Source organism: Corella eumyota, chromosome 5, assembly GCF_963082875.1.
Source record: "Corella eumyota chromosome 5, kaCorEumy4.1, whole genome shotgun sequence".
Taxonomy (NCBI): Eukaryota; Metazoa; Chordata; class Ascidiacea; order Phlebobranchia; family Corellidae; genus Corella; species Corella eumyota.
This window is the reverse complement of record NC_137494.1, coordinates 13,041,045-13,069,015: the sequence shown is the minus strand read 5'-3', so window position 1 is coordinate 13,069,015 and position 27,971 is coordinate 13,041,045. Positions and strand designations below refer to the sequence as shown.

General features: G+C 28.4%; 4 protein-coding genes across 5 annotated transcripts; 3 read left to right on the top strand and 1 right to left on the bottom strand.

The window, feature by feature from the left end:
• Nucleotides 1-1,886: 1,886 nt before the first annotated feature.
• On the top strand, nucleotides 1,887-8,875 carry LOC145751944 (protein phosphatase PTC7 homolog). 2 transcript variants are annotated; one of them, XM_082568104.1, is made up of 7 exons: nucleotides 1,887-2,253; nucleotides 3,459-3,632; nucleotides 3,964-4,143; nucleotides 6,742-6,940; nucleotides 7,026-7,149; nucleotides 7,222-7,351; nucleotides 7,763-8,875. In XM_082568104.1, the coding sequence occupies exons 1-7, from the start codon at nucleotides 2,037-2,039 to the stop codon at nucleotides 7,813-7,815; spliced, it is 1,077 nt and encodes a 358-aa protein (XP_082424230.1). In that variant the 5' UTR covers nucleotides 1,887-2,036; the 3' UTR covers nucleotides 7,816-8,875. The 2 variants fall into 2 exon arrangements, with proteins under 2 accessions (XP_082424230.1, XP_082424229.1); XM_082568103.1 differs by having other exon boundaries at nucleotides 7,219-7,351.
• A 1,821-nt stretch (nucleotides 8,876-10,696) lies between these two features.
• On the top strand, nucleotides 10,697-12,171 carry LOC145753528 (solute carrier family 35 member G1-like). Its single transcript, XM_082569932.1, has 2 exons — nucleotides 10,697-11,378; nucleotides 11,624-12,171. Exons 1-2 carry the CDS (start codon nucleotides 10,973-10,975, stop codon nucleotides 12,169-12,171), a joined length of 954 nt encoding a protein of 317 aa, XP_082426058.1. The 5' UTR covers nucleotides 10,697-10,972.
• A 344-nt stretch (nucleotides 12,172-12,515) lies between these two features.
• LOC145751810 (myb-binding protein 1A-like protein) lies at nucleotides 12,516-27,701 on the top strand. The gene is made up of 22 exons (XM_082567917.1): nucleotides 12,516-12,711; nucleotides 13,235-13,438; nucleotides 13,795-13,983; nucleotides 14,347-14,542; nucleotides 15,000-15,235; nucleotides 15,750-15,928; nucleotides 16,264-16,437; nucleotides 16,934-17,043; nucleotides 17,654-17,808; nucleotides 18,025-18,220; nucleotides 18,352-18,551; nucleotides 18,950-19,075; nucleotides 19,149-19,236; nucleotides 19,312-19,490; nucleotides 19,554-19,634; nucleotides 19,719-19,930; nucleotides 25,347-25,538; nucleotides 25,838-26,033; nucleotides 26,470-26,630; nucleotides 26,850-27,008; nucleotides 27,210-27,286; nucleotides 27,365-27,701. Exons 1-22 carry the CDS (start codon nucleotides 12,592-12,594, stop codon nucleotides 27,604-27,606), a joined length of 3,672 nt encoding a protein of 1,223 aa, XP_082424043.1. The 5' UTR covers nucleotides 12,516-12,591; the 3' UTR covers nucleotides 27,607-27,701.
• On the bottom strand, nucleotides 20,497-22,909 carry LOC145751811 (uncharacterized). The gene is made up of 4 exons (XM_082567918.1): nucleotides 22,782-22,909; nucleotides 22,370-22,446; nucleotides 21,732-21,857; nucleotides 20,497-21,479 (listed from the first exon to the last, which is right to left on the bottom strand). The coding sequence occupies exons 1-4, from the start codon at nucleotides 22,876-22,878 to the stop codon at nucleotides 20,592-20,594; spliced, it is 1,188 nt and encodes a 395-aa protein (XP_082424044.1). The 5' UTR covers nucleotides 22,879-22,909; the 3' UTR covers nucleotides 20,497-20,591.
• Nucleotides 27,702-27,971: the final 270 nt, after the last annotated feature.

Sequence of the window (27,971 nt, the reverse complement as noted above, 5' to 3'; positions counted from 1 at the left end):
TCTCGGAACGTAGCCTATGATAGGTTGCCTACCTTAAATTAGGTTTGATAAACGTGAACTTTATTTTATTTAAACGCGACATTGGCTTAAGAAATTAGCCCGGTCAACTGTAAACACCCGTGGCGTTAACGACTGAATAGGTAAGACTTATGTGCTTATTTTTATACAGATTATTTGTGGTTGATGACTTTCTATTTAAAGAGTACTCGGAATCCTTTATATGATACAGTATATCATAATAGGTTACTTTTTCTGAACTGACGCTATTGACTGAATAAAGCACTAGCACTATAAGTCTATATTTACTGTACAATTTTAGATTACTTTAAATTATTCAGAATCAAATGGGTTGTAATATACAAAACCACATGCTAAATAGCACAACTTTTACAAAATAGTTGCTTCAGCTAAACATCTACAGTAAACGTAAGATTTGCTGAGCAGTTATTTATTTTAATATACTGTAATTATTTTTCTAACCACCGTTAAACCTTTAATTTGTTTGGATAGATATCGCAATTAGAAATGCTACGGTGGGCTACCTTATTACTTAGCCATGCTTAACAGACTATAAACACAACTTTTGTAAGCAAAAAGCTTTGTCAGCTGCAACTGTTTTTGAAAGCTATTTAAAAATGCTATGCGTCAAATTTACTGACAGGTTGCATGATAACGCTGTTATTGCAGATAAAATCAGTAAAATGGCTACATAATATACCTAAAATTAGTACTTTTGGCGGCCCTATGTTACAAACTATAACCTACAGCCATAAATTTTAGGGCTAGATGTTTTAAATTACAAAACACAAGAATAATATGCATTGTGGATTAATCAACTAGCTAACAACTAGCGCTTTATGACGACGGAAGTAGGTTATTATGATACCAAAGTACTGCGGCCTGTCGTTGCTGTTCAGCCAGTGTGTCAATCAATTTTAAAATTTCCTTGTGTAATAGTATGATATTTTAAAAAGTTGTGCAAGTTTTACAAATTCAATTTTTTTTAATAAAATATAAAAAACTCTTTTTAGAAATGTTATAAATTATATTTTAGGCTTGATTTTCTGTTTGATTTCGGACTATCTAATACTACTTTCAAAACTTTAAGAGCCTAGATTTACTATTTCTATAAACAAAAGGGTATTAAGTACACATAACATTTCTTGAGTTACATTAATAAAACAACTTTTGTATTATTTAATCCTTTCTTTTGTACTGGTAGGTGAAATATTCCATGAATCATAAATATTTCGCCTTACTATTTACTACAATTTTACCCATATTTTTATAATCATTATATAACATTTATTATTTACGGTTTTCAAAATGAGAAATTTAACGATGCTTAACACCTGTATATTTTTATTTTTTTACAATTAACATTAATGATTAATAAAGTAAATAATTTTTTTTTTATTAAGGATTACTATAAACAGTGTTTTAAATATTGTATTAAATAAAAAAATGTTGTTTTTTGATTTTTATTTAACAAAATATTGAGGATAAAATAACACACATGGAAAGAGAACAGACGACAACATAATGGTGGCAATATGGAGCTTTATTTGCATAAACCAATGTCGGTGTGACCTACAAACTTAACTAACGTCACTTATAAAATATTAAATGTTAAAACATGTGCGTAACAGCAGTGTATGTGCTATAATTAAGCTCTTTGTTTATATGTGTGGTGTAAAATAAGTTGTTATCAAGGCGTTAAAAATAATTTAAAGTCAAGTTTTGGTCAGTAAAATTGTCGCTGCCAGATTGTGTTTTAATTCAGTCTGACTGTCTGACACTAACAGACAGGCAGGCAGACAGACCAACAAATCAACAGTTAGGCTGTCAGGCATTTTTTTAAATTTTGACCACTTTTTTTTAGAATTTAAAGCCTAATTTAACATAAAATAATAAAGAGAATAAAAAAATCCACGAAAATGACGTGAAATTTTATGGAATATATCAAAGTCAAATTAAATCTTCAAATTGGAAAATAAAAAAGTCTCTAATCAGTCGCAATCAGACAATAAACTTTTATGTCGGGTAACATACCGTTACGCTTACATCGTTTATTATCAACTTGGCAACCGCCAGAACTTTTAAACAGAATGTTTTCTATGGTCACATATGGACGATTCTTAGCTCGGACTTTAGTTAATGTCGTCGGACCCGGTGATGTGGATCACGTTCCGATAGTTTCAGGGTTTCCGAGAAGATCGATTCAAAATTGCTCGTATTCGTCACCATCCTCAGGTAAAAATTTATTTTTATAAGACTTAAAATCTTAAAATCGATTTAAAAAAACTTTAAACAGGCTAAAATAAGTTTAGTGTCAATTTAAAACTATTTAATATCATTGCAGCAAAAAAGTGTTAAAGTCGGGGTTAATTATAACCCCCAATTACCCGTAGAAATAGCTTAAGTGTATAAAATAAACAAATTAAAACATTGATATCACATTTTTGTCACAACTTTGGTCCAATCGAGCATTAGGCTTTCTCACTTATTAAGGGTGGGGGATAAGGGCCTTTAATTTTTGGGGTGATAGAAAAAATAAATAATCATTTGCTAAAGAAAATATGATTATAAAAAAGTTTTGCTGGATATATATATAAATAAATATATGTTTAAACAATTTATAAAATCACAATTTTTATTAACTTGGGTATTATGATTTTAAAATTTTTAATTGTAAATATTGAAAATATATTAAGCAGTGTTTAAGCTAATTTTGATGGTTTTCCTAAAAGTAAGTTTTATAATGTTGTAAATTCTTATTGTTTTTACTATGTTTTTAAAAATAATTCATTACAAAAAATTTTATTTACACTAGCAATTTAAAACTTTATAATTATGTTTGTAGTTATTTAAATTACTAGTTATTAAGATGTTAAATAAATAATAAAACCTAAGTTGTTTACATCATTACACATATTACAGTAATCACGTTAACTTACATAATATGAATACGTTTTAACAGCACAGGAAATATGTCATATATAACTAGTTAGGCACAACTGGCTTGATATTTTGAAATTGTTTTTACATCTTTTGGTAGACTTAGTCGTAATTGTACATAATTTGGCTCTTTCATTGGATTTATGCTTAATTTTACATAGTGATTCTTTTTTTATGGGGTTTAGATTAAATTTTACATAACTTAGTCTGTTTTAAATCTTGTGTTTTTTTAATTTAAAATTTAAATGCTATACTGATGCCTATGACCTAGCTTATCATAGTCTATTGGTAATATTTTAAACCAAAAAATTATAAAACCTGCCTAAATAATTTTTACAATGAAATTTTTATCGGCTGAGACAAAAAATAAAAATCATATGTTGAAAAAAAAAAATTATAATCAATCTTTTTACATCTATAAACTTAAATAAAAGTTAGCAGTAATAAAACTTAACCTATGGGTAATAATTTACATAAAGTTGTTTATTTTTTTTTTCTAGTTAAGCAAACCTATCCTTGTCGATTAATATCAGCAGTGTCGGGATTTTCTAAGTTTGATTCCCCGATTCAACGAACTTCGAGGGTTCCACCGACTGCTGTGTCGATTTTAGACAAACGACTGTACGGGGATGATGCCTGTTTTGTGTCCTGTTACAAGGCTGCCGACGTCTTAGGTAAAATAATTTTTTCGGTTTTAAAATAATAAATGTTTTATTATACTTTTTTGCACTGTTGCCTTGAAGCTCTTGACAATTTAGTTAAATTTCTTGTATTTTTTGTCAAAGTTTTTTTTTTAGCATTTATATATATAAATATATAACCTATTAATTATAATTAAATTAACCAATTTTTGATTCTAAAATGTAAAAAATTAAATAAACATTGTTATTAACTAAAAGACGGATATTTTGTTTTCTAAATTTGAGAAATAAAACGTAATAAATTAAAATTACAAAACATGCTATGTTTTTTTTCTATTTTAACCCTAAATTCCCCATTTTTCAGGAGTTGCTGACGGGGTTGGGGGTTGGCGTGCGTTTGGAATTGACCCATCTTTATTTTCAAAAAAACTGATGGCAACTTGCGAAATGTTGGTCAAAACAGGGAAATTTATTCCCAGCCAGCCTACACAATTATTAGCAACTGGATATAAAGAACTAATGGAAGACAAAGTTCCTTTAGCAGGTAAGTTTTTAAAATTTTTTTTTTTTTTTAATTTTTTTTTACTGTATTTTGTGTTGTTAGGTTTATAATCTAAATTTTATAAATGTATATATATATACTATGTTTGGTATTAAAATAATTAAAAAAATGTATTTTATATATTATAACTTTGGTATGCAATGCCCTTGAGTATAAAACAATGTTAAATCTTTGATCCCAATATTTTGATTTCTCAAGGGATAAATATAAACTCATGCAAGGTTACAGCATATAGTTTTATGTAACAACTTTATTTAAATTTTATTGATTTTTAAAATGAAACAAAATGAAACAAAAAATTTAACGACATGAAACAAAAAAAGTTGCTTTTATATCCAATGTATACTCTAATACTTTATGAGAATATATGCTTTGTTAAACAATAGAATTGATTTTGATATATATTTTTTTTTGTTTATATACTTCTATCCTCGATGTGGAAAAGTCGAATGCGCGACTTAAACATAGAGTAACAACAGTTACCCCGACCCAGTCTTGAGTTGCCTGTGGCAGTTTGGGATATTAAAGAGACTATAATTACCCGATAATTATGCTGCTGATTAAGTGCTGGCTCACCAGAAGTTCATATAGCACTTTACTTAGAGTGCTATAGCATAAAAGCGGTGGGTATCAAACCAAGGACCTCATATGGTGTAGCAAGTGTTCTTAGCACTACACCATGGTACAATATGGTTGCAACTCATTTACTATATTTTGGTACTAATTTATCAACCCACACAGTACAAGTGGCATTTTTTTAAAGGTCTGAATTTAACATACATGCATATAAATGTTTGACGTGCACTAAGCTCTATTATATAGGCAAGGTTTATTGTATTATGTGTGTTGTTTAAAGTTCAATACAGCTTCCTTATTCTATTTATATATATATATATATATATATATATATTATATGTAAATAACACTATATAAAAAAAAATTGATATTTAGTTTTATGTTTTAATATGAACCTCTATTAGTTGTAAATGTTTCGATAAAGTTTGATGTTTTTTCTAATTGGTTTGTAAATAATTGATGTTAAAAGGACAGTAATTGCTGAAAAAACTGTGTTTTAATTAAGATAAAACATAATATTGTCACTTACAATTTTTTAAATTAAATTTTAATTAGAATAAGTTAGTTTAAATAATTTAAAAAAAAAATTATAATGAAGTGGTCATGTGAAAATATATTTTTTATGTTACCTTTCTAAAAACGTCATAAAATTATATTTTTCCTAAAATTAAAACAATTTACTAGCTAGACATATAGGTTATACTAAAACAGAATGCTTGTCACAATATTTTTTTTAAATTATTAAATAATTAACGATTGGATTTAAATTAATATTAATTAATTAAACCCGGCTTTTTAGAGACCAAAGTTCAATTAAATAATAGATTACAACAAATATTACAAAATCATGTGTTTAATAAATGTGCTATTAACTTCCTGATATAAGGGGGCGTATTTAGCTGTAGGCCAATAGAAACTAAATATAACCCATTTAACTTTTGCTATTTAGGTTTTTAACCTAGATTTTAAAGCGTTTTGATTTTTTTTAAGCATATATATTGGTTTTAAATCTTGTATATAAATATATATGAATTGAGCAACTTTTTCATAATTGTATAAAAATTATTTTTATACAACATGTATAATATATACAAAGATAATATATTTTTTGCTTATTTATAAAGACCATAAAACTTGTTTTTTAATTTTACACATTATAAACAAAATTTATTTTCTAAAAACTTTGAAAAAAAAAGTGGTTTAAATTTCTTTCGATTATTTTTATTTGTCTAGTTGTAAAGCTTTTTCATAGTTTTTTTTAACTTTGGAAATTTCGTTTTTTATAATTTGACATTTCAAGATTACAACCATGCAATTTTTTGGTTGAATAAGTTTTAATATCAAGTTACACATTTTAATAATAGAATTGTGATCTTAACTATATATATATATAAATTTTTTTTAATGTAAGTTAATGGGTTTTATATGTACAATATTATATACACTTTTTAAGGTTAATTTATTAAAAACATAAGCTACCCTTTTAAGTTATCCAAAAAAAGTTTTAAAAATTGTTTTAAAAAAGAAACTTTCTAAATTACTGTAATATTTTGTAAATACTCTATCATATGTAATATTTATAAGTAAAAAAAATATGTCAATAACTTAAAATCAGAAAGGTTCTTTTAAAATTTAATATACCACTGTTTACTTTTTGAATTTTACTTTTTTAAATTTTAAAACATAATCCAATATTTATACCGGCAACATTATGTGGTGGCCAGGACACTTTACTTGTCTACATGAGGTCCTGGGTTCGATCCCCACGGCTCTTATGCTGTAGCACTCATAAAATAGGCGTTATAAATGGAATAAACTTCCGCTAAGCCAATACAAAATCAGCAGCATAATTATCAAGTAATTATAATCTCTAATATCTTAAACTGCCAAAGGCACCTTGAGACTTTGTAGGGGTAAATGATGTTACTCTATGTTTAAGTTGTAAAGTCAACCTTCCCATATTGAGGATAAATAAATAACAAAAAATATATGTTTTAAATTTAGGTAGTAGCACAGCCTGTATAGTTGTAATGGACAGAAACCGACAAACTCTGCACACGGCTAATTTGGGTGACTCTGGCTTTATGGTGGTTAGAAAAGGAGAAGTGATTCACCGCTCCAGTGAACAACAACATTATTTTAACACCCCTTTTCAGCTTTCTATGCCCCCTGAAGATCATAGGGGTGACGCACTTAATGATGCGTAAGTTTTTTTTTTCAAGTTTTTATGTTTTTAATTTAAGAAATAAATTCTAAATTTTTTTTTTAATTTTTTGATTTTATTTTAGAGCTGAAGACGCTGACACTGCGACCATTGATATAGAATTAGGTGACATCATTCTGACGGCTACAGACGGATTGTTTGACAATCTGCCGGACAGCATCATTTTAAAAGAACTATCTCAATTAAAAGTAAAAACTTTTTTTTGACTTTTTAAAAAAAATTTTATTTTTTTTACATTTTATTAAATTTTATTTTAGCAGGATAGCAAATATGAAAGTATTAAACAAATGGCATGGAGCATAGCTGAGCAAGCGAGGGATTTATCTTTTGATCCTGATTATATGTCGCCATTTGCCAGACAAGCTAGGCAAAGCGGTTATAATGTAACAGGTAAATCCTTATATATATTGTACTGTATTTATTTATTCTCAATGTGGAAAGGTTGACTTCACGATTCAAACATAGAGTCCAGTCCCATCGGTTTTGAGTTGACTTTGGCAGTTTCAGATATTATTGATTATAATTTGCCAATAGTAAATGTGTTAAGTGGTTTCTGTTTGGCAGATATTAATACTGTTTATAGCGCCTTATTCAAGGATGCTACAACATGAAAGCAGTAGAAATCGAATCCAGAACCTCATGTAGTAAAGCCAAGTGTTCTAACCACTACACCACACTGCCAGTTATATATATAATCGTAAAATGCTTGTCTGTAATAAAAATCAAACCAAAGACCTTTCGATTTTCAACCTATACCTTATGTAATTTGTATTTAAAATTGATTTAATTTTTATATTTTAGGTGGTAAGCCAGATGATATAACAATTCTTTTATCAATGGTCACAGCTGACTAAAAAATCAAAAATATTAGTTCATTTTAAACAATATAGCAATCATAGTAGCTTTATAGAGATACCATCACACTATTTATACAACTTCTAATGATATTAAGTAATATAGGATGATATTTTTTAACAGAAAAAAAATAATATTTATTCTGTTTAAATGAAGATACTTTGTTTGTCAGTAAAAAAATATTGAAAACAATTTTTGTAAGGCAACAGAAATAATAAAAACGCTATTGGTATCATGTCCATCATTTCAAAAGTTTCATTCTCTAAAAAAAATTTCGATCAGAAATCTCTGTTTTTGGTATAGCCATAAACTATAAAGAAGCTGTATTGGGATTCTATATGCAAAAGAGCTGCATGATTTTTGCTCTTTTGCGGGTTGAATTTATAAGCAACCTTCTGTATATGCTTTTTTTATATTATAGTTTAAACATGCATTTGTACAATTTATTGTTCTGTAGCCTGTTTTTATTTCTAAAATGAGGCTAAAGTTTTTTTTTTTTTTAGAACTAGGCTGATATTTAAATTCTACTTAAAACTTTGCTTAATAAAGTTAGGCGTTAAAATTTTTGATTATTTTTTTTTCAAAATAAAAATTTTTTCGCTATTTTTTTAACACAAGATTAAAAAAAGTTTTTTTTTGTTGTATTTTGGGCAGAATATTTTTAAATTTAGTTATTATGTATGCACTGTGAGTCCACTTATTGTTTTAACTTTTTAAATATAACTAATAAATTGTTAAAAAATATTTTTTTCTTTGCAAACCATATATATTTTGGTACCAATGGTATTCTAGTTAATGGTGTCATATGGTCATAAAAATTGGTAGTTGTTACAAAATACAATTTTTTTAATTTACATTTAAAAAAAAAGAAATTTTTTTAATTTACATTTGAATTTTTGGGATTTATTGTCTTTTGTTTTAAGTATTATTTGCGTGGTGATATTGGTTAACCTCTTTATAATATATTAATTATGTTGACCTCTCAAACTAACTCTTATACTCAATATAACAAAAGTTGGATTGTTTTTTTTAATCTTATAATAAAGTATAACCAAAGCACCACTACAATTTTTTGCAAGTGATAGAAATAAGTTAGTATTAATTATAATTTTAATTAAAACATTAATTTTGAAAATAAAAATCTGCGCAATTTTTTTTTTCCCAATAGTTCATATTTTGATCATCTAAAAAATTCAAATTTAAAATTTCTTTTAACAGTTTTAAATTTGAAATAAAATAGAAAACTTAATATATAGGTTTAATATTTAAACATATTTTATATATATAACAAGTAAATTTACAACAGATAACGTTGTTAAAATAACAGCAATATATAAGTTCAAAGCAAGTAACATTTTAATTGTGACGTAAAATTTAATATACTTTAAGATCTACAAATTTACTCTTTTTTTTTAAATGGCACATATATCACTTAAATATCCAAAAATATAAATTTTTGTCAATACATGAAGAACTTGATATTAATAAAACTCAAATATTCTTTTTTAATTTTCCAGCATTCTTATAAATAAATTTATATTCCAAAAATCAAATAAAAGTAAAAAACTAATTTCCAAAATGTTGCTATCCGAATAACAGCAGACAAACGATCGTTACACAGTTCATAAAAATAAGAGGCACCCTCATAACAGTTCTTACAGAGCGTATAAAGTTGATTAATTGGGTTTTCATGCCTGGGTCTTCCCCGAACCCCCCCGTACTATGCTGATCCGACCCCCAACCAATTTTGCTTAAAAATCGTTCTTCATGTAAAATGGCTGCAGCGTTTACAAATAATAACGCCGCCTCAATTAAAGAATATAAAGTAAATCCCATTGTTTTTGTTAACAACAGTTAGATTTAAAAATTATTCTTGTTTTGACACTCCAAAAAATTAAAAAATGTAAAATTTTTTGTCCTAATTGCTAATTATATCTAAAATTAAATAAAATTTAATGGTTATTTTAAATATTGAAATGGGTAGTTTGAAATATTTTGGAAATAAAAAACAAGTTTTACGATTGCAGTACTTTAAAGCAATTGGCATTAAGCAATAGGTTCAGGGTTTGATTCCCACTTCTTCCTTTTTTTTTCTTAAGTCTTCCACAATCAGACAATGCATAGTCTGATAGCTTAAAAACTAATTTAAAAAATAAAAGCTTAGAAAACATTAGCTACTGTATATGGCGTAAAGCTAAGCTAGGGTTATCAAATTTACTCTCTTAACAAAGTTGTAACGTAATATTCCCTCATCGAGGATAAATAAAACTTTAAAAAAAGTAAACAAAACGGTGACGTAAACAATTAAACTTTGTCAAGCATGTCGTTTCGAGAATTATTATCCCGTTGTCCTCAACGATTTAAAAGTAATATTAAAGAAACATATTGCTGTAATAAAGTATAATACTGATTAAAAAGCTATTAAATAGGCATTAAAGTTAATGAAATACGTATGGTAGGAAATGCTATTGTAAGATACAATAAAGTTTTATGTATGCACTGCTTTTGTTTACTAGCTTTCTAAAACATACGAATTTGATACAAAACCCAGTTGCGCAATTGAAATGGAAAAAGGAAAACTATCCCACGTTTATTAACATATTTACCAGGTGCTTACATCCAAATAAAGTTTTAATATTTAGGAGTTTTAACTAGTTCAACAATATTAAAAAGGGAGTAGCGACAGTTTACAAGTTGAAGCTATGAAAGTGTTTTTTTTTATAGCGCGGGCGAAAATGAACATAAAAAGTTTGCTAGTAAGTTACGGCGTAGTGCAATTCAGTTGTTTATTAGCAAGCTAGGTCTAACATAATGTATTATATGTTTTCAATATGGTGGTATCTGGTTATACTTAGAAAAGTTGACAGCGATTTAGGTGAATACAACTAAACATAGTTCTACTTTGAAGTGGCTCTGCTTGGTTGATTTTTATTTGTTTAATCTATTTACATATAAATTGGACGAAAAAATATACCAACGTTGCATAATGGACATTTGCTGACTTTGGTCAAGCAGTAGAGGCCTATCCGATAATTATACTATTCAATCATTGGTTTATCTGAGTGTTTTTCTAGGTTAGGCGAGTCAGTGAACTAGTGATTTGTCCCTTTGATTGCTACTTAGCCAGTCGTCCAAAGGCTTTCAAACCAATCGGCCATGAGACAAAAAGATGACGTTGCAAAAAAGGACAAAGAAATTAAAACGAACAGACTGTGGTACCATAAGCTGTTCGGCTTATTCTGCAGCGTAGTATCTGCAATATCGTTTGCCGGTGCTGGCATACTTTTTAGAATGACCGAAAGCGCTACCCCATCACTAACATCACTTGTTATTTTTGTACCTCAGTATTTGGTACTTCTGCCAGTTATTACCGCCAAAAAAGTCAGCATCACCGGGCCGGATAGAATGACGTTTGGGTTATTGTTATTAAGGGGGTTTATTGGTTCCTTGGTTGTTGTTATCACAAATTTTGCTCTAACAAAAATCCCGTTAGGCGACGCGGCGACACTTTTTGCTGTAAACGTCCCAGCAGCTTCGATCTTGGCCCGTATCTTTCTAAAAGGTAAATATTGACATAGACAGAGTTAAAGTTTAACATGTTTATAACAGTATCCCTTAAGTTGAAATACAAAAGAAACCTTATGAAGTAACCTAATTTTTAAAACTGACAAAGGCGACGTAAAATTGGGTTGGCATAATTAAATTACGCTACAAGTCGGCCTTTGTATATTTAATTAGGTGTTTGCTTATTTTACATTAATCTAACTTGAAAATATAACATGCTTTTTTTATATATTTGTGTTTTAGAACCGTGTGGCATCTTAGAAGCCGTCATGATAGTTTTTACAGTCGTTGGCGTTGTTTTTATTGCCGAGCCGCCCTTTATTTTTGGAACTTCAACTTCGGAAGAACTAGACGCCAGTGAACGAATCATTGGAATCTTTTTTGGTCTTGCCGCTGCTATTTTGTCCGCATTTGTAATAATTTTAATAAGAAAACTAGGAAAAACTGTGCATTTTACGCTATCAACTTTTTACTTTACTTGGACTGGGCCATTAACCTGTACACTGCTTATTCTTTTAACCGAATCTTTTACAATACCATGTTTAGTAACTTTGGGTTATATGTTTGTGATATCAGGCTTTCATTTTTTAAGTGTTTTAATATTCACTCTAGGTTTAGAATATGAAGAAGCCGGGCCTATTACCTTAATTTTTACGACTCAAGTTGCTTTCGGGTATTTCTTCGAGTATATTTTCTTGCAAACGTTGCCGACAATGTACGGTGTAATAGGCAGTGTGTTAATACTGTTTTCGTCTTGTTGTCTTATTATTAAAAAGATAAGGCAGTCGTGATAAAAATAAACAAAACGTTTTAATAATGTACTTCGTTGATAAAAGTACTAGCATAGTAGGATTGGCATATTGGTTAAAATGCGTACAATATCCAAGGCCCACTATTTGTATTATGGGTGTTCAAAGATACTCAGTAAAAAAGTTTGTCTACTAAATATTGTTTTTGGAAAATTATTTTTAGGTAAATGTCAATGATTTTTCTTTGATACAATATTTTTTTTGTAAAAAACGTAGCAAGGGCATAAAAATGTTATGTAAGAAAAGGTGGCAAAAGTTTTTATGGCAGAACCTTTACTTATGTTACTACCTCTGTTTCTAGCAAAACGCACGTTTTTTAAGTTTTCTCTAAAATTATTAAAATTAAACAAGCGCGTGGCAAAAAATCTAATTATTTGCATTTTAAGCAATTTGGGTTGAAAAATGGAAGGTAGAAGTAAAGGATTTATGAATTTGTTTTGGGATTTGGCAAACAGCAATGAAGATAAGCGAATAACAGGGGCTGAAAAGTTGTATGACACTTTGAAACAATTACAACTAAAGGTAAATATTTAAATATGTATTTTTCACTGTTATGCAACTATTAAAAAGATAAATTTGCATAAGAGTAATAAAGAAAGTACCTAGTTTACTGCCAATTGGGGTTATGACTTATTTATGAAAGAATTTTGTAAGCCATTTGGAATTTTTATTCTCCTGCAGCATTGTCAAATGGTGTAGTGGTCACTGGTCAGAACACTTGTCTTCACTACATAAGGTTTTGGGTTAGACCTCCACTGCTTTTATGATGTTGCGCTCTAGATTAAAGTGCTATTATTGTTACTAACTTCTTTCAAGTTGGCAGAATAATTATTAGGCTGTCAGGCAATAATCAATAATAATTTGTAACATTCAAACTTTCGAAGGCAGCATAAGACTGGTGGGGTAACTGTTGTGGTGTTACTCTATGTTAAGGTCATGAGACTGACCTTTTCACATCGAGGATAATAAAATTACAAAAAAATTATAATTTAAATATTAAAAAAATTTTAAATTTTAAAATATTTCCAAATTATTTAATTTTTAGGATGCTACAGAACTGCATAGTGATGTAAAATACACCATTGAACGGTTAGTTGCTGGATTAGCTTCTTCAAGGGACTCCGCACGGCTTGGTTTTGCAACAGCGCTGACAAGTATTCTAAGACATCTTCCTTCAACTGTTTTTACAGCAAATGATTTAATCAACCTGATGAATGAAAAACTAAAATTGTCAGGAAAAACTAAAAATGTAAAAAAATTTTGTGAAATATTTTTAACTTGGTGTAATGGTGTTTTCACTACACGAGGTCTTAGGTTCAATTTCCACTGCTCTTATGCTGTTGTGTCTTTAAGTAGGATACTATAAACGGTATGAACTCCTGCAGAGCTAACACTTAATCAGCAGCATAATTATTGGGCAATTATATTCTATAATATCCTAAACTGCCAAAGGCAACTCGAGACTGGGTCGGAGTAACAGTTGTTACGCTATGTTTAGGTCGCGCATTCAACCTTCCCACATCTACAAGAAATATATACAAGACTAGGCATATTTTATACGATTTTTAATGTTCCAAAAAAAAAATATTTTATTTTATAATTTAGGAAGACAAAGATATAATGTTTGGCCGTGTTTTTTGTCTTCTGTCCTTGATCGAGAGCAAAAAATTATTCGATTTTAATGACAATGAGGAAAGTCTAACGAAAACTTTTCAAGAACTTTTAAAGTTGAGCAAAAAGAAATCTTATCTGAGTCAGATTTGTTTTCATGGTGTAGGGCAAATTATACAACAGGTAAAATTATTTTTGAATTTGAGCTAAAATTGTAAATTTGTCCATTTTCTATTAAAATTTTCCCAATTTGCTGTTAATTTATTTTTGCCAATTTGCTTCTTCACAACATGAGGTCCTGGGTTCGGTACTCAATGCCTTTATGCTGTAACTAAGTAATATAGGTAGTGTTTATGGCGTTAAACATTGTTTTTTTTTTAAGTTTTAGGGTCCTGGGTTAAATCCCCACTGCTTCTTAAATATAACAGCCTTAAGCAGATTGCTTATGCTACGGTTGCTTATTTTTAGCTTTTTTGTATTTATCCTATAAAGTCAATCTTTTAAAATTAAGGTATATAAACCTAAAAAAATTTTTTTTTAACACAGGTAACTGCTCCACTGTTTGAACGAGATATCTGGCCACTTTTGGCGCCATTTTTTATCGGCGGTTGGGAAAACTGTACCCCTGAGCTACTTCAGTTGTTAATTGTTTGTTGTTGCCATCAATCTCAGATTTGTAACAAAGAGTTTTTAAAATCGTATAAATGGATATCAGACAAGGCTAAGAAACCAGAACTGATTAGTAAGTGTAGTTTTTAGTTAAGTTTTTATGCATCAATGACTGTAACAATTTAAATGATATATTATATAAATATAGTGATGTACTTGGAATTTATCAAAACCTATTTTTATGGTTTAAACATGACATTTTTTTTACTTTATTTTACCTGATTTTACATGACCCGCAGTGTTGTAGTGGTTAGAACACTTGGCTTTACTACATGAGGTTCTGGGTTTGATCACCACTGCTCTCGTGCTGTAGAATTCCTAAGTAAGACGCTATAAACGGTATGAACTCCTGCTAAGCCAACACTTAATCAGTAGCATAATTATTGGGCAATTATAATCTATAATATCCCAAACTGCCAAAGGCAACTCGAGACTTGGACGGGGTAACTGATGTTACTCTATGTTTAAGTCGCAAAGTCGTCCTTTCCCCAACAAAAAAAAAACAAAAACATTTTTTTTTAATTTTTTAGCTCAGCACAATTTTAAGCATCTTGCTCGTATAATTGCTGAAACTACATCTTGTCACCCCATGGTTAACCCGATCACTCGTAACATTCTCTCAACCATAGCTCAGCATGGCAAGAAAAAACTGGGAGCTTTTTGGTCCGAGTTTTTGACCCCAACCTTACTTTCGTCAACCCCCGAGAGAAAATATTTGGGGTTTAAATTGGCCGTGTATTCACTTACTCTAATCGACAGTGAACAGGTATTTAATATTTGTAAAATTTAGTTTATTTTTTAATGAACATTTTGTAAGGTTACTGACAGCTACAGCGTTGGGTCTACAGCGTTGAAACAATTGGAATTGAACCGGCAGCGTGGTGTAGTGGTCTAAACACTTAGCTTTACTACATTAGGTCTTGGGTTCAATTCCAATTGTTTCAATGCTGTAGACCCTTAAGTAGGGAATAAAGTCCTGGTTTAATTTTAACTACTTTTATGCAGTAGAGCTTTTAAAGGTCTTAGGTTATATTCCAACTGCTTTAATGTTGTACACCTTTAAGTAGGGCTTGAGGTCTTAAGTTTAATTCCAAGTGCTTCTAGCAAATCATCAGCAAATCAATTATCTTGCAATTATATTCGATAATATCACAAACTACCAAAGTTAACTCGAGACTGGGTCAGAGTAACAAATGTTACTCAATGGAAAATGCTGTTTTTAATATATATATATAACTTATTTTACTTTAGCTTTAAAAATTTTTTTTTTTATATTTCAGATTCCGTTAATATTTTCCAGTGATCTGCTTATAAACTTGTATCATGCTTTATTGAACAAAAAAAATCCCTTGAATTTATTCTGCAAAAATAATCTCCCAAAAGATTTTGCCGAGAAATTAGCTCTGCCAGAAGTGGGACCCGATGTCCAATATGCTTTACTGTTTCAACTATTTTCAAGGTAGATTAATTTATCCTCGATGTGGCAGGGATGACTTCACAACCTAAACATAGAGTAACATCAGTTACCTTTGCCAGTTTAAGATATTTTTGATTATAATTGCCCAATAATTAATCTACTGATTGTTTTTTATTAAAGTAGCTAACTTAAAAGATGCTATTATATGCCAGCAATGGGAATAAAACTTAGACCTTTAAGTATTAATGTTTTGTACATTAACCAATGCACTCTGCTGTTTTTTTTATATAATTCATTGAACTTTTATTAAAAATTATGTGCTATATTTTTAACCCAATTATTAACCTTAAATTAATACATTATTTATTTTTTTACAGTCCTGGTGGAATACATTTAGACAGCATGACCCATACTGCCATCCTCAGCTCAGTTGTTTCAAATTTCAAGTACCCAGCTTTAATGAAGTATATTAAATGGTTGAAGAAATTGTTTTTAAACGGAACAGATGCAAATACTGGGATTAAAGAAATCGATTTAATTATGGCAAGAAGGTAATTTGTTATTTATGTAGTGTTTAAAACACTTAGCTTCTGTACGTAAGGTTTTGGGTTAAATCCCCATTGTCTCCATGCTTTAGCATTTTTGAGTAAGGTGCTATAAAACAGTATAAACAGTATAAAGTGAACATCTAATCAGCAGATTAACTATCCGGGAGTTTTATATATATACATCAGCAGCGTAGTGCAGTTGTAAGAACTCTTGCTACACCACCATGAGGTCGTGGATTTAATCCTCACTGCTCTCATGCTGTAGCGCCCTTGAGTAAAGCGCTATAAAAGGTATAAACTTCTGCTGAGCCAACACTTAATTAGCAGAATAATTATCAGGCAAATATGATCAATAATATTCTAAACTGTCAAAGTCGACTCGAGACTGAGTCGGGGTAATAAATGTTACTTTAGGTTTAGGCTGTGAAGTCAACCTTCTCACATCAAGGATAAATAAATGCACTTTTTGCTAGAATTTGTAATAATAATTTTTGTTTAGATGGAGTGCAAGTCAATTGTCCAACTTAACTAGAATGTCTTCCTTACCACGAAATGAAAAGTGGATTACAGAAATTACAAAATTTCTTTTTTTCCATTCACATTTTAAAGGTATTACAAAAATTTTATTTTAAACAAATTTTTTGTGTTTTTTTAAATTTGTTGGTTTGTCTAAAGGACTAATAATAAAGCCAATGTACTAAAGGCCAACCTTTAGTAGTATTTTAAGTTTAAATTTTACTACAAAAAGGTATACAAAACCAATCAGCAGCTTAATTGTATTTATCTTTATCCTCGATGTGGGAAAGTTAAATGCGCAACCTAAACATAGAGTAATCAGTTACTCTGACCCAGTTTCGAGTTGCCTGTGGCAGTTTGGGATATTATAGAATATAATTGCCCGATAATTATGGTGCTGATTAGGTGCTGGCTCAGCAGTAGTTTATACTGTTTATAGCGCCTTACTCAAGAGCGCTACAGCATGAGGGCAGTGGGGATTGAACCCACAACCTCATGTGTGGTGTAGCAAGTGTTCTTACCACTACACCATGCTGCCATTTTTTTATTATTAGGCAATTATAATCTATCATATCCCAAACTACTAAAGGCAATTAGAGACTGGGTTGTGGTAACTGATGTTACGCTATGTTTAGGTTGTGAAGTTGACTTTCCATATCAGGAATAAATAAAATAATTTTAAAAAAGTTTTTTTTACGTCTAGTTACTAATACAACAAACAGTCAAGATATTGAGGAATTAAAAGTTGGTGATCATTTTATGGAATTATCCGAGCAAAGTTACAAACACGTTGCACAGAATTTTGTAACAGTGATGTCGATACTTAATAAAATATTACCACTGCCTGCTGATGAAACGGTAACAAATAAATATTTTTTTTATAGGTATTTATTTAAAATTATTTAAATTTATAAAAATTTTATTTTTGATTTTTTTTTGGTTTGTTAAGCCTTTCTAAATTGTTTTTTTTTTTAAATTAATTCAGTTTTTAGAATTATTTATTAACTACATTTTAAAAATTAAGACCTAGTATATTTTTGTCAAATTTTAATTTCTAATTTTCAATTTTTTTAGACTTCTTTTGAAAAAACTGGGTCAAAAATTGCGGGGTTAATGTCCGATGGAAGTTTTTGGATGTCAATGATCATCAAATATTCCGACAAATTACTTAAAACAGAAGGTTGTGAGTGTATTACTGAGTTAACTGATGAAGTAAAAAAGATTTGGGCAAAATCGATGGAGAATATTAAGAAAATGGAAAAGTTTAAAAGTAAATTTTTTTAAATAAACTTTTTAAAATAAATTAAATTAATTAATTATTATTTTTTATTTTTTTATTCTTTTTTTACACAAATTTTAATTTTTTGAAAAAAATTTTTTAACAATTTTTTTTTTCTTTAGATGCGAAGACGAATCAATCTTCGGAAGCAACTGCACTACAGCTTCTCCTGCTTCATATTAGCATCCAGCTTCTCTCCAGTGATCCGGAGGTTCAGTCTGTGTCTCAGGATGTCCTCAAAGATCTTGGGGTCATCATTGAGGAGCGGTTTTCCTCCAAGAAGAAGAAAAAGAAGAAGGAAGATCAACCTCACTGGGTTGAGGTAAAAAAAATTTTTTTTTTAATTTAAAACAGTCTAAAAATGTTTAATCAGTGGGAATTAAACCCTGGACCTTATGTAGACAAGTTTTAATACTCAGTGCTTCCAAATGAAAATCAAATTTTTACTAAGGCAATTTATCAAAATTTAGATCAAAGTTTTTTGGAATTTAAAAACCTTTTTCTAAAGTTTGGAAAAAAGGGGGGTTTAATAACCAGGGGGTTAATATAAAATGTCACATTGCCTGTAAAATAGTGTTTTCAAAAATAGTTATGATTGTTTAATTTTTGACAAAATGTTTATTCGTGAAAAAGGTTTTTAGTAAGCCTTTTATGTCTGTGATACCACAGAGTGTCTTAAATAATATTTACGTAATTTTTAATTTTTGTTAAAATTTTTAGGTAATAATTGAAATATTGTTGAGCATGTTGTCACAAGGCTCAAACAGTGTCCGGGTGATTGCAGAACAAGTTTTTAAACTTGTCGGGCCCCATCTGACGACTGCTGGACTTAAACTTGTGACCGACGTAAGTTATTTTATTATAATCATTTTAATTTTAAAAAAATAAATAAAAAAGTAAAAAAAAAATATTTTTTTAGGTTTTGTTGATAAAGAATAATGATCTGTTGAAAGAAGAGGAAGAGCAAGAAGAGATGGAAGAGGATGGGGAAGAGGAGGAGAAAGAAGGTAAGAGGTTTTTTTGAGAGAAATTTTTCTGACATTTTTAAAATAAAATTTTTTAATTTTTTTAACATTATTCAGAAGATAATGATCCTGAAGATTCAGACTCAGATGCTGATTCAACCTCTTCCCACTCTTCCTCTGAGGAGGACACAGACAATGAAGATACTAAAGTGGACGAGGAGTTTAGAAGGAGGATCAAGGAAGCTCTTGGGGATGCGGGACCTTCAGACGAAGAAGATAAAAAGAGTGATGAAGAGGTAAAAGAAAAGTTTTTAAAAATTTTAAAATCTTCTTTTATTAAATTTTTTTTAATTTTCTAGGAGGAGGAAGATGAGGACTTTAGTGATGATGCAATGATGAGGATCGATCCTCTTTTAGCTGACATCTTCAAACAAAGAAAAGTAAAAAAATAATTTTTTAAAAATTTCAAAAAAAAAAATTTCAAAAAATTATTTATTTTTTATTTTTTTAAATAATTTATTTAGAAATCAAAAAAAGCGACGGAGAAGCACACCAAGCTCCAAGTCACTCATTTTCAGCTCCGATGTTTAGATTTACTCGATATATTTATAACGAGACACCATGCAACTAACCCACTAGTTCTTGATCTTGTACCACCCCTGTTAGAGTGTGTTGAGCTAGCATCTAAGGATCCTAGTAAGGGGTTGTTGGCAGATAAAGCAAGTGTGGTTTTAAGGTAAAATTATTTTTTTATTTTATTTTTAGGAATATTTATTTTTTGTTTAACAGTTTTTGGGAATATTTTGAGTTTTAAATTTTTTCGTCTATTTTTATCAATTACACTTAAAGTGTTATATTAGAGAGTTTTGCAATTTTATAAGTGATGTATATAGCATGTTAGTATGGTTGACACTGAATCATAAAATGCCTTTAGAACCTTTAAAAAAATGTCTGTGGTACTTACAATTTAATTTTCAAAAAATAGTAAAAATGATGAACACCAAAAACCAGGTTACCATATTTTTTAGTGTGACATAGAAAGTACTAAGTAGTGTAGTGAATGTACAAAAGCTGGTACTTTCTACGTCATCACAAACAGGGCTTCCCTTTCTTTTTTTTAATTAAATTAATTTTTTTTTTAAAGTTGTATAACTTAAAAAGCGGGTAAAATTATTTAAAGTTAAAACCATTTTTGTGTTCAGTGACACCAACTTTATCATTTTTTAAGTAAAAAAAACGCCAATATATTAGTTTAATGAGGTTTTGATCATAAATTGTTTTTATTTTAAATATAATGGACATTTATAAAGATAAAACTTAACATAAAAAATATTAAAAAACTTAGTTATTACACAAAAAAATTATAAATTCACAAGAAAACATATTAAAAAATTAAATTATTTTTTTTGTTCAACTTTTTCGCTTTGGGCTCTTGATACTTGGCTCCCTCTTGTGGTAGGATTTTTTCTTCTTGTCCTCGAAGATTTACTTCGTCTTAAATCCCAATAATCATTAGTTTTGTTTGTTTTTATATGATCTCTATGATCATCATTTTCATTGTTTAAAGTTTTCCAGGATTTTGACATTTTGTTGTTACAACTGTTTTGTGTCTGTAGATTTTTGTTGTTTTTAGGTTGTGTGTTTGTATGAGTGTTTGTGTTATTGTTAGAGTTATTTTCTGTGTGTTTATATTGTGTAGGATTTGAGATTTTGTTGTTTTTGTTTGTACTGCCATCTATATTATTGTTCAAGTTATTGTTTGTTGTAATGTCTGTAGCGCTGTTTGTAATAATGTCATTATTTTTGTTTGTGTTGTTGTCTGAATAATTACTGTTACTATCATCATCAAAATTAAGTTGAACTTGGCATAAATCCAATTCTCGATCTAACAAAATATTCTTCATTTTTTCGTTTGGCGCTAAATGCACCGGTGTTATATCATTAATGTCACACGCCACTGAATCGGCGCCGTGTGCCAGCAATAACCGTGCCACGCTGGTCGCTTGGCGGCTAACAGCCTTGTGCAGCGGAGTGGCAAGGTTTAAGTTACTGGCATTAACTGGCGCGCCTTTTTTGATTAGAATTTCTGCCACGTCAGTGTACCCATATGTCGCGGCATAATGTAACGGCGTGTTGAGGCATCTGTCGATCGCGATGATGTCAGCGTTATGGTTGAGTAATATTCGGGTGACCTCGGTGTGACCTTGTTGAACGGCCTGGTGTAGGGGAGTCCCCAGTTTTGTGTCTTGTCCGATATTAACGTCAGCTCCATGTTCCAAAAGGTTCTAAAAAATTTTGTAAATTAAAAAAATATTTGGATTAAACCGCTAATTGGTTTTGGCTCAGTAGGAGTTTATACCATTTATAGCTCCTTACTTAAGAGCGCAACAGCATGAGGGCAGTGGGAATCTAACCCAAGACCTTAAGTATTAAAGCCAAGTTTAACTATTACATCTTGGCTACCAGAAGCATCATATTTAATAACATAAAAATAATAGGAAGCAAGGAAAATTGTTGTTAAAGTTAATTTATTATACCTTTATTATTCCTTTATGACCTTGTATAACAGCCATATGAAGTGGGTATTCCATTAAGTGATTTTTTTTCACATTTTTCCAAACTGGTTGATTTGTAGACGCCCCGGCTTTTAACATCATTCGAACCTAAGTTAAATTTAGAATATAATTTGTTTATTATTATTTTTTTTTTATTTTGGTTTTTTGCACATTGATAAAAGTAAATAATAGATACGATATACAATTAATATTACAACAATGCGACGGGAAAAAATGACAAAATCAATTTAACGATTTAAAACATGTCAAAAGTAATAATGTTCACATAAAGATTGTAAGTATGTTATGGCATGGTCACCAAACCCAAATTATAATTTAAATGAATTAAATACACTAGTTATTATAAGGGCATGTAAATTGGGCCTTTATTTGTGAATTGAACTTTATTATATATGGAGATATTTATATTTATATGGGTTTGTGGTATTTAAAAAATTTTAATAATGAAAAATGTAACAACTAATTTTGTAATTTGTTAGTTTGGATAATTAGTTTTTAATTCTAGAAATTGTTTGCCTAAAAAATATATTTTATCTTTAATTTTTTAAGTTTTTAAAAATCTAGAAAATTGGTAAACTTTTGATTTTTAATTAGTTTACCAGTGTTTCGTTTCGTTGTGTTATAACCATGCTTAAAAATGAACAATTTGATTCTCCATAATCATTTGGGTCTGCCCCTAAAAAAATCAAGAAACAAAATATAAAGATTTTTTTGTTTTTTTTGTTTTTTTGCACATTGATAAAAGTAAATAATAAATATAATAGACAATAAATATTAAAACAATTCGACGGGAAAAAATGACAAAATCAATTTAATGATTTATTGTTACTCTAAGTGTCAAATTTTTATTTTTATTGTTTGTCATGGTAATTACTCTTTACTAACATTTTTCTGTGATATTTTTTACCCGCACACCACAAATGGCAGTTTTTTTATTTTGCCTGACTATAAATTGGACATAGGCTTATAATCCCCTTTGTAAAAAGATTTTATTAATTTTTTATATTTTACCTTGGCTCAGTAGTTTTTTGACGGCTTTTTCATTTTGTAGCTGAATTTGTTTTTCTAATTCTTTCTCCTTATTTTTACAACACCAATTAAAAAACATTTTAAGAAACTTTTTTTTAATTTAAAAAAATCTAAAAAAAATTACTTTTTAAATATATAAATTGAATTTTTTAAACTTTTTTTTTTATTTGAAATAATATTTTTTTATAAAAATATTTCTGATAAACTAATTTGAAATTAAAAAAAATATTTAAAAATTCTAAAATCTAATTAAAATTATTATTTTAGCTGTATTAAAAAAAATTAAAAAAAACTTTTTTTTAACAACTAAAATTTTGCAAAACTTTTCAAAATATTTTTGTCCTTTTTATATTAAACAAACCATGACAACTTAAAAGTTATAATTCTAAAACCTTTCTGGTTGTCTGAACCCAAATACTCTTCTACTTTTCTTTTTATAGAATTCCTAATTTGTAAATTTAAAAAAATAAAATTTTCTCTTTTTTTAAATGTTGTTGAAATGACTAATGGTTTAAAATGTAGGGATTTGAAAATATGTTTTTTCTTGGTTTTATTTTTAGAAGTTTACAGTTTCTAGAATTGTTTTATTTTTGGTTTTTAGATTATTGATTTTATTTTTTTAAAACATTTGATTTAGTTTTTTTTGTGATTTTTTAATAGAAAATTATTTTTTTTAATAATTGAATTTTATATCAAACATTGTTAATAATTTACTTAAATTTAATTAAAAATATATGATCTATTTTAATAATTCACATTTTTTTATTTTTAACTAAATATTTTGTCCAATTTTTATTTTCTATATTATTACAATTTTGCCAATACAAATAACTCTTAATTAACTAGATTTAAAACATGCCATTTATCTAATATCAAAAAATATGTATTGACATATACCAGATTTATATGAAATGTAGTTTAATAAAACATACAATAAAGTAATAAATTAAATTCTTGACAACAGTACCCTTTATTCTACCTCCCTATATCTCTACTACTAAGAAAACTACTCCCCAAAAAAAATATAATTCTCTTTTTTTGGGTTCAAATTTTTTTGACCCAGTTAGCTCTTTGTTTAATTTGGAATTAAATTTTTATTGCCTTTTTATTATTCTTAAAGACATTAGAATTTTATGACTTTGAGTTTTTAAAAAAATCTTTAAATAAATATTTGTGGAATTCCTAAAGACTTAAATTTAAGTTAAGTAAAGTTTTTATGATATTTTTATGGCAACGATCTTTTGTTGCTAATCTAAATAAATTGTAAAATCAAATAAAAACCTGAAATTTTCTAAAATCAAAATTTCTTTTTTAAAAATCTATTTTTGGTCTTCTTATTTTTTGTTTAATTTTTTGAAATATTACTAAAAAAGATATTTAAAAATATCTAAACTCAATACTAATCTCTATAGCTAACCACACATAAAATAAAATTTTCTAAAATTTTTTGTCGAAAAACTTACGTCTAGCCTTTACAGCTTAAATATTTAAACGTAACCTAGCAATTAAATACTTAAATCTTAACCTTTCTACATGGGTGTTATAATTATATTGGTGTCTGGTTATAATGTAATCACACATAAGGTGGTAGCTGTATTTTTATTTAATTATTACCGGTAATTTATAATTGTATATTTCATTATGGTTATGTACGTAACGATTTTTTGTATGGTATTTAAGCTAATTTAATACATTTTAGATGTTTAAATTAGTTTTATTTTAAAATATTTATTTTTATAAATTTTTTTTTTATAAATTCCTCCATTCTTTATAGATTTTAACCCATTTTAGTCTAAAAACCTATTTTTTAACTGAAATTTGACCATTTTTGCCCTCAAACTAAACAGAATTGACACACCTTATTCTCTAAATTTCTAATTTCTAAAAATTCAAAGTATTTCCAACAAAATTAACGCCTTTTTAAGTTTTAGATTTTTTCACGACTCAATAAATTTATAATAACATGTGATTGAAATTCTTAAGAGCCTAATTGGGAAAGTTGTTTTTTTAACCAATTAGTTTTATTTTCGAATCGAATGTTATTAAAAATACAAAGGGAGTAATTGAATTATTTCTTATTAATTTCTGAAACCAATTTTAGTTTAAATGGTGAAATATATTTTTTTATATATTTTATGATTTTTTTTTGATAAATATTTTTTATGATATCATTATTTTATTTTTAAAATTTTTATATATAAAAATATATAAAGTGTAAATCTATTTAAATACTAGAAACATGGTGTAGTGGTTAGAACACTTGGCTTTACTACATGAGGTCATAGGTTTGATTTCCACTACCTTTATGCTCCAGCGCCTTCAAGTAATGCACTATAAACAGTAAGAACTCCTGTTGAGCCAACACTTAATCAGCAGAAGAAATTAATAATAAAAAATAAAAAATAAAAAAAAAAAACTTAAGACTGGGTTAGAGTAACTAATGTTACTCTATGTTTAGGTTGTAAAATCAACCCCTCCACATCGAGGATAAATTAATATATTAAAATATTATTTGTTATATTTTAAACATTTTTTTATTATTTTTAGGGTGAAGTTATGCAAAATGAAAGGCTATCCTCACGACTTATCAGAAGACGAAATAACTCGTTGCCACGACAACATAGAAGCAATATTGAAGAAATGTCATACAACAAGCGGGGTTTTTATGTCCCAGCTATCTTCAAATTGTTGTTTGTTTTATCTTAGAGTTCTGAGTGGAAACTCAAATGAGAAAAAGGGGTAAAAAAAAAAGTTAGGAAAAAAATTGGGATAATTTTTTAATACAATAAAAAGGGGCGCAAGATTGCTTAAAAAAAATTACGATAAAATTGATTTATTTACATAATTTGTAAAACTTTGATATAAAAAAATATGTTATGTTTATAGTAAAGCAAAAAAAGTTTTTTGTTAATGTTTTTTAATAAATAAATATTTTTCCAGTAAAAAGTTGAATCAAAATTAAAGTATTTTATTTTGATTGAATTTGAATCTAAAAAACATTTTATTTTCATAAAAAAAATTTAAACAATTTTTTTTAGACCGAGTGGTGCAGTTGATACAGATCGTATCTGTTCCCTTTATGACTCAGCTCTAAAAGATTATATGCTGACTCGTGAAAGTCGACTTCAGTTTTGTGTCATCCAAGAATTTGTTTCTCGATATCCGGCCATTGCTAAATCTTTAGCGCCATCGTTGATAAATTATGTCAAAAATGGAGTTCAAATCTATAGAAAGGTAAACAAATATGTTTATAAATTTATTTATCCTCATTGTGGGATGTCGACTTTGCATCTCAAACATAGAGTAACATCACTTACTCTGACCCAGTCTCAAGTTGACTTCAGCAGTTTGGGATTGTATAAAGTATAATTGCCTGATATTAAAACTGCTAATTGGTTTTTGGCTTAAGAAAAGTTCGCATCATTTATATTACCTAACTTAAGGATGATACTGCGTGAAAGCAGTGGAGATCAAACACACGACCTTATGTAGTAAAGAAAAGTGTTTTTACCACCTTATAAGTGTAACACTAGTTACCCAGACCAAGTTTTAAGTTACCTCTGCCAGTTTTAGATATTATTGACTTACTGCTTTGGTGATATTGCATGATAATTGTCGGTTTTATTATTAAACCATTTCAAAAATTTAAAAAAAAAATTTACATTTTTAGACTCAAGCGATCCAGTTATTATCAAATCTCCTGAACTCATGTCGAGATTCCGGGGACAAAATAGCAGAAAGTGTGATTACACTTACTCAAGATGTTGCTAAGACCATTAACTCGCAATCCAGCACTGAGGTTAAACCTAAATACCTTGCTGAACTATTAAGGTAATTATGAATTATTTGGTAACTGACAAAAGAATAAATGAAAACAATGGCAGAAGTGTGTGATTTAGTAAACTTGGCTTTACAACTTAAAAAAATTATTCAAAAAACTTAGCAAAGGTTAGTAGTGTAATAACATAACTGTGGTAGAAATTGCCATAATAATTATTTATTTATTTTAGATTGTCAAATGGTTTAAAATCTTTTCAATTTTTGTTCCAGACTTTGCTTTCAATCATACCAGCACAAAAAACTTAAGCCTGATTTTGATTGGTCAGGTTTGACCCACTATCTTCAAGAATTACTGCAAACAGAGGTCGTGTCAAGGTCGCAGGAACTAGTTAACCTAACTTGGAAGATTTTGACTCCATTGGGGATAAAGTAATTTTTTATTTTTTTGGATAAAAGTTTATTTCAGTGTACAAAAATAATTTTAAATTGTTTATAAAACTTGAGATCATGGGTTTAATTCTCACTGCTTGACTTTTTTAACATAAATATTATTTATTCTGAATAAGTAAATATTCAAATTTTTGTTATGATTTTTTTAAAAAATTTTGTTTTAAATTTTTAAAATTGCAGTCGTGTAAAGGCAGTTAAACCAGTAAAGAAACCGAAAAAGGAAAAGAAAATAAAAGAAACTGACCAAAATAATAATAGTAAGTAAATTAAAAATCTTTTTATCTTTAAAACCAAAAATATCAACTCATTTTTTTCTTTTTTTAATATTTTTAAAGAAGAAAATGAAGATTCTGAAAATACTGAAAGCAGAAAGGAGAGAGTGAAGAGAATTCGCAAGGAAAAGAAAAAGGCACAAAAAGAGTCCAAGGCCAAAGGAAAAAAGAACAAGAGACAGAGGGAAAGAAAAATGGAGGCAGAAAATGAAACGGAAAATGTTGAAACTGTCAAAAAATCAAAAGGAAAAAAAAGAAAAATGGAGGCAGAAAAAAATGAGGACAAATCAACAGTTGAAAATTAATTAACATTCAACTGTTACATATTTCATAGATTTTAACTACATTGTATTGTAATTTCTATGCTAAATCATGGTGAAGTGTCAATAAAATCAAAAAATAAAAACACAAATAGATTGATTAAGTAGAAAAATTAGAACTTGTATAAATTTCTCAAGCTATCTTTCTTTACATCTATATCCTAATTCTATATTTTATTATATGGTAAGTGTTATTTCAAAATAGATTTATATTAATTTTAATTATCGCTAATCTAAGTTAAATGTTTTACAGGTTTTACCTTAAAAAAGGAGGATTGAATATGAAGTAAAAATCATTTGATTTTTTATCAAGCAATTCTGGAGGATATTTATTTGTAGAGCAACCTAAA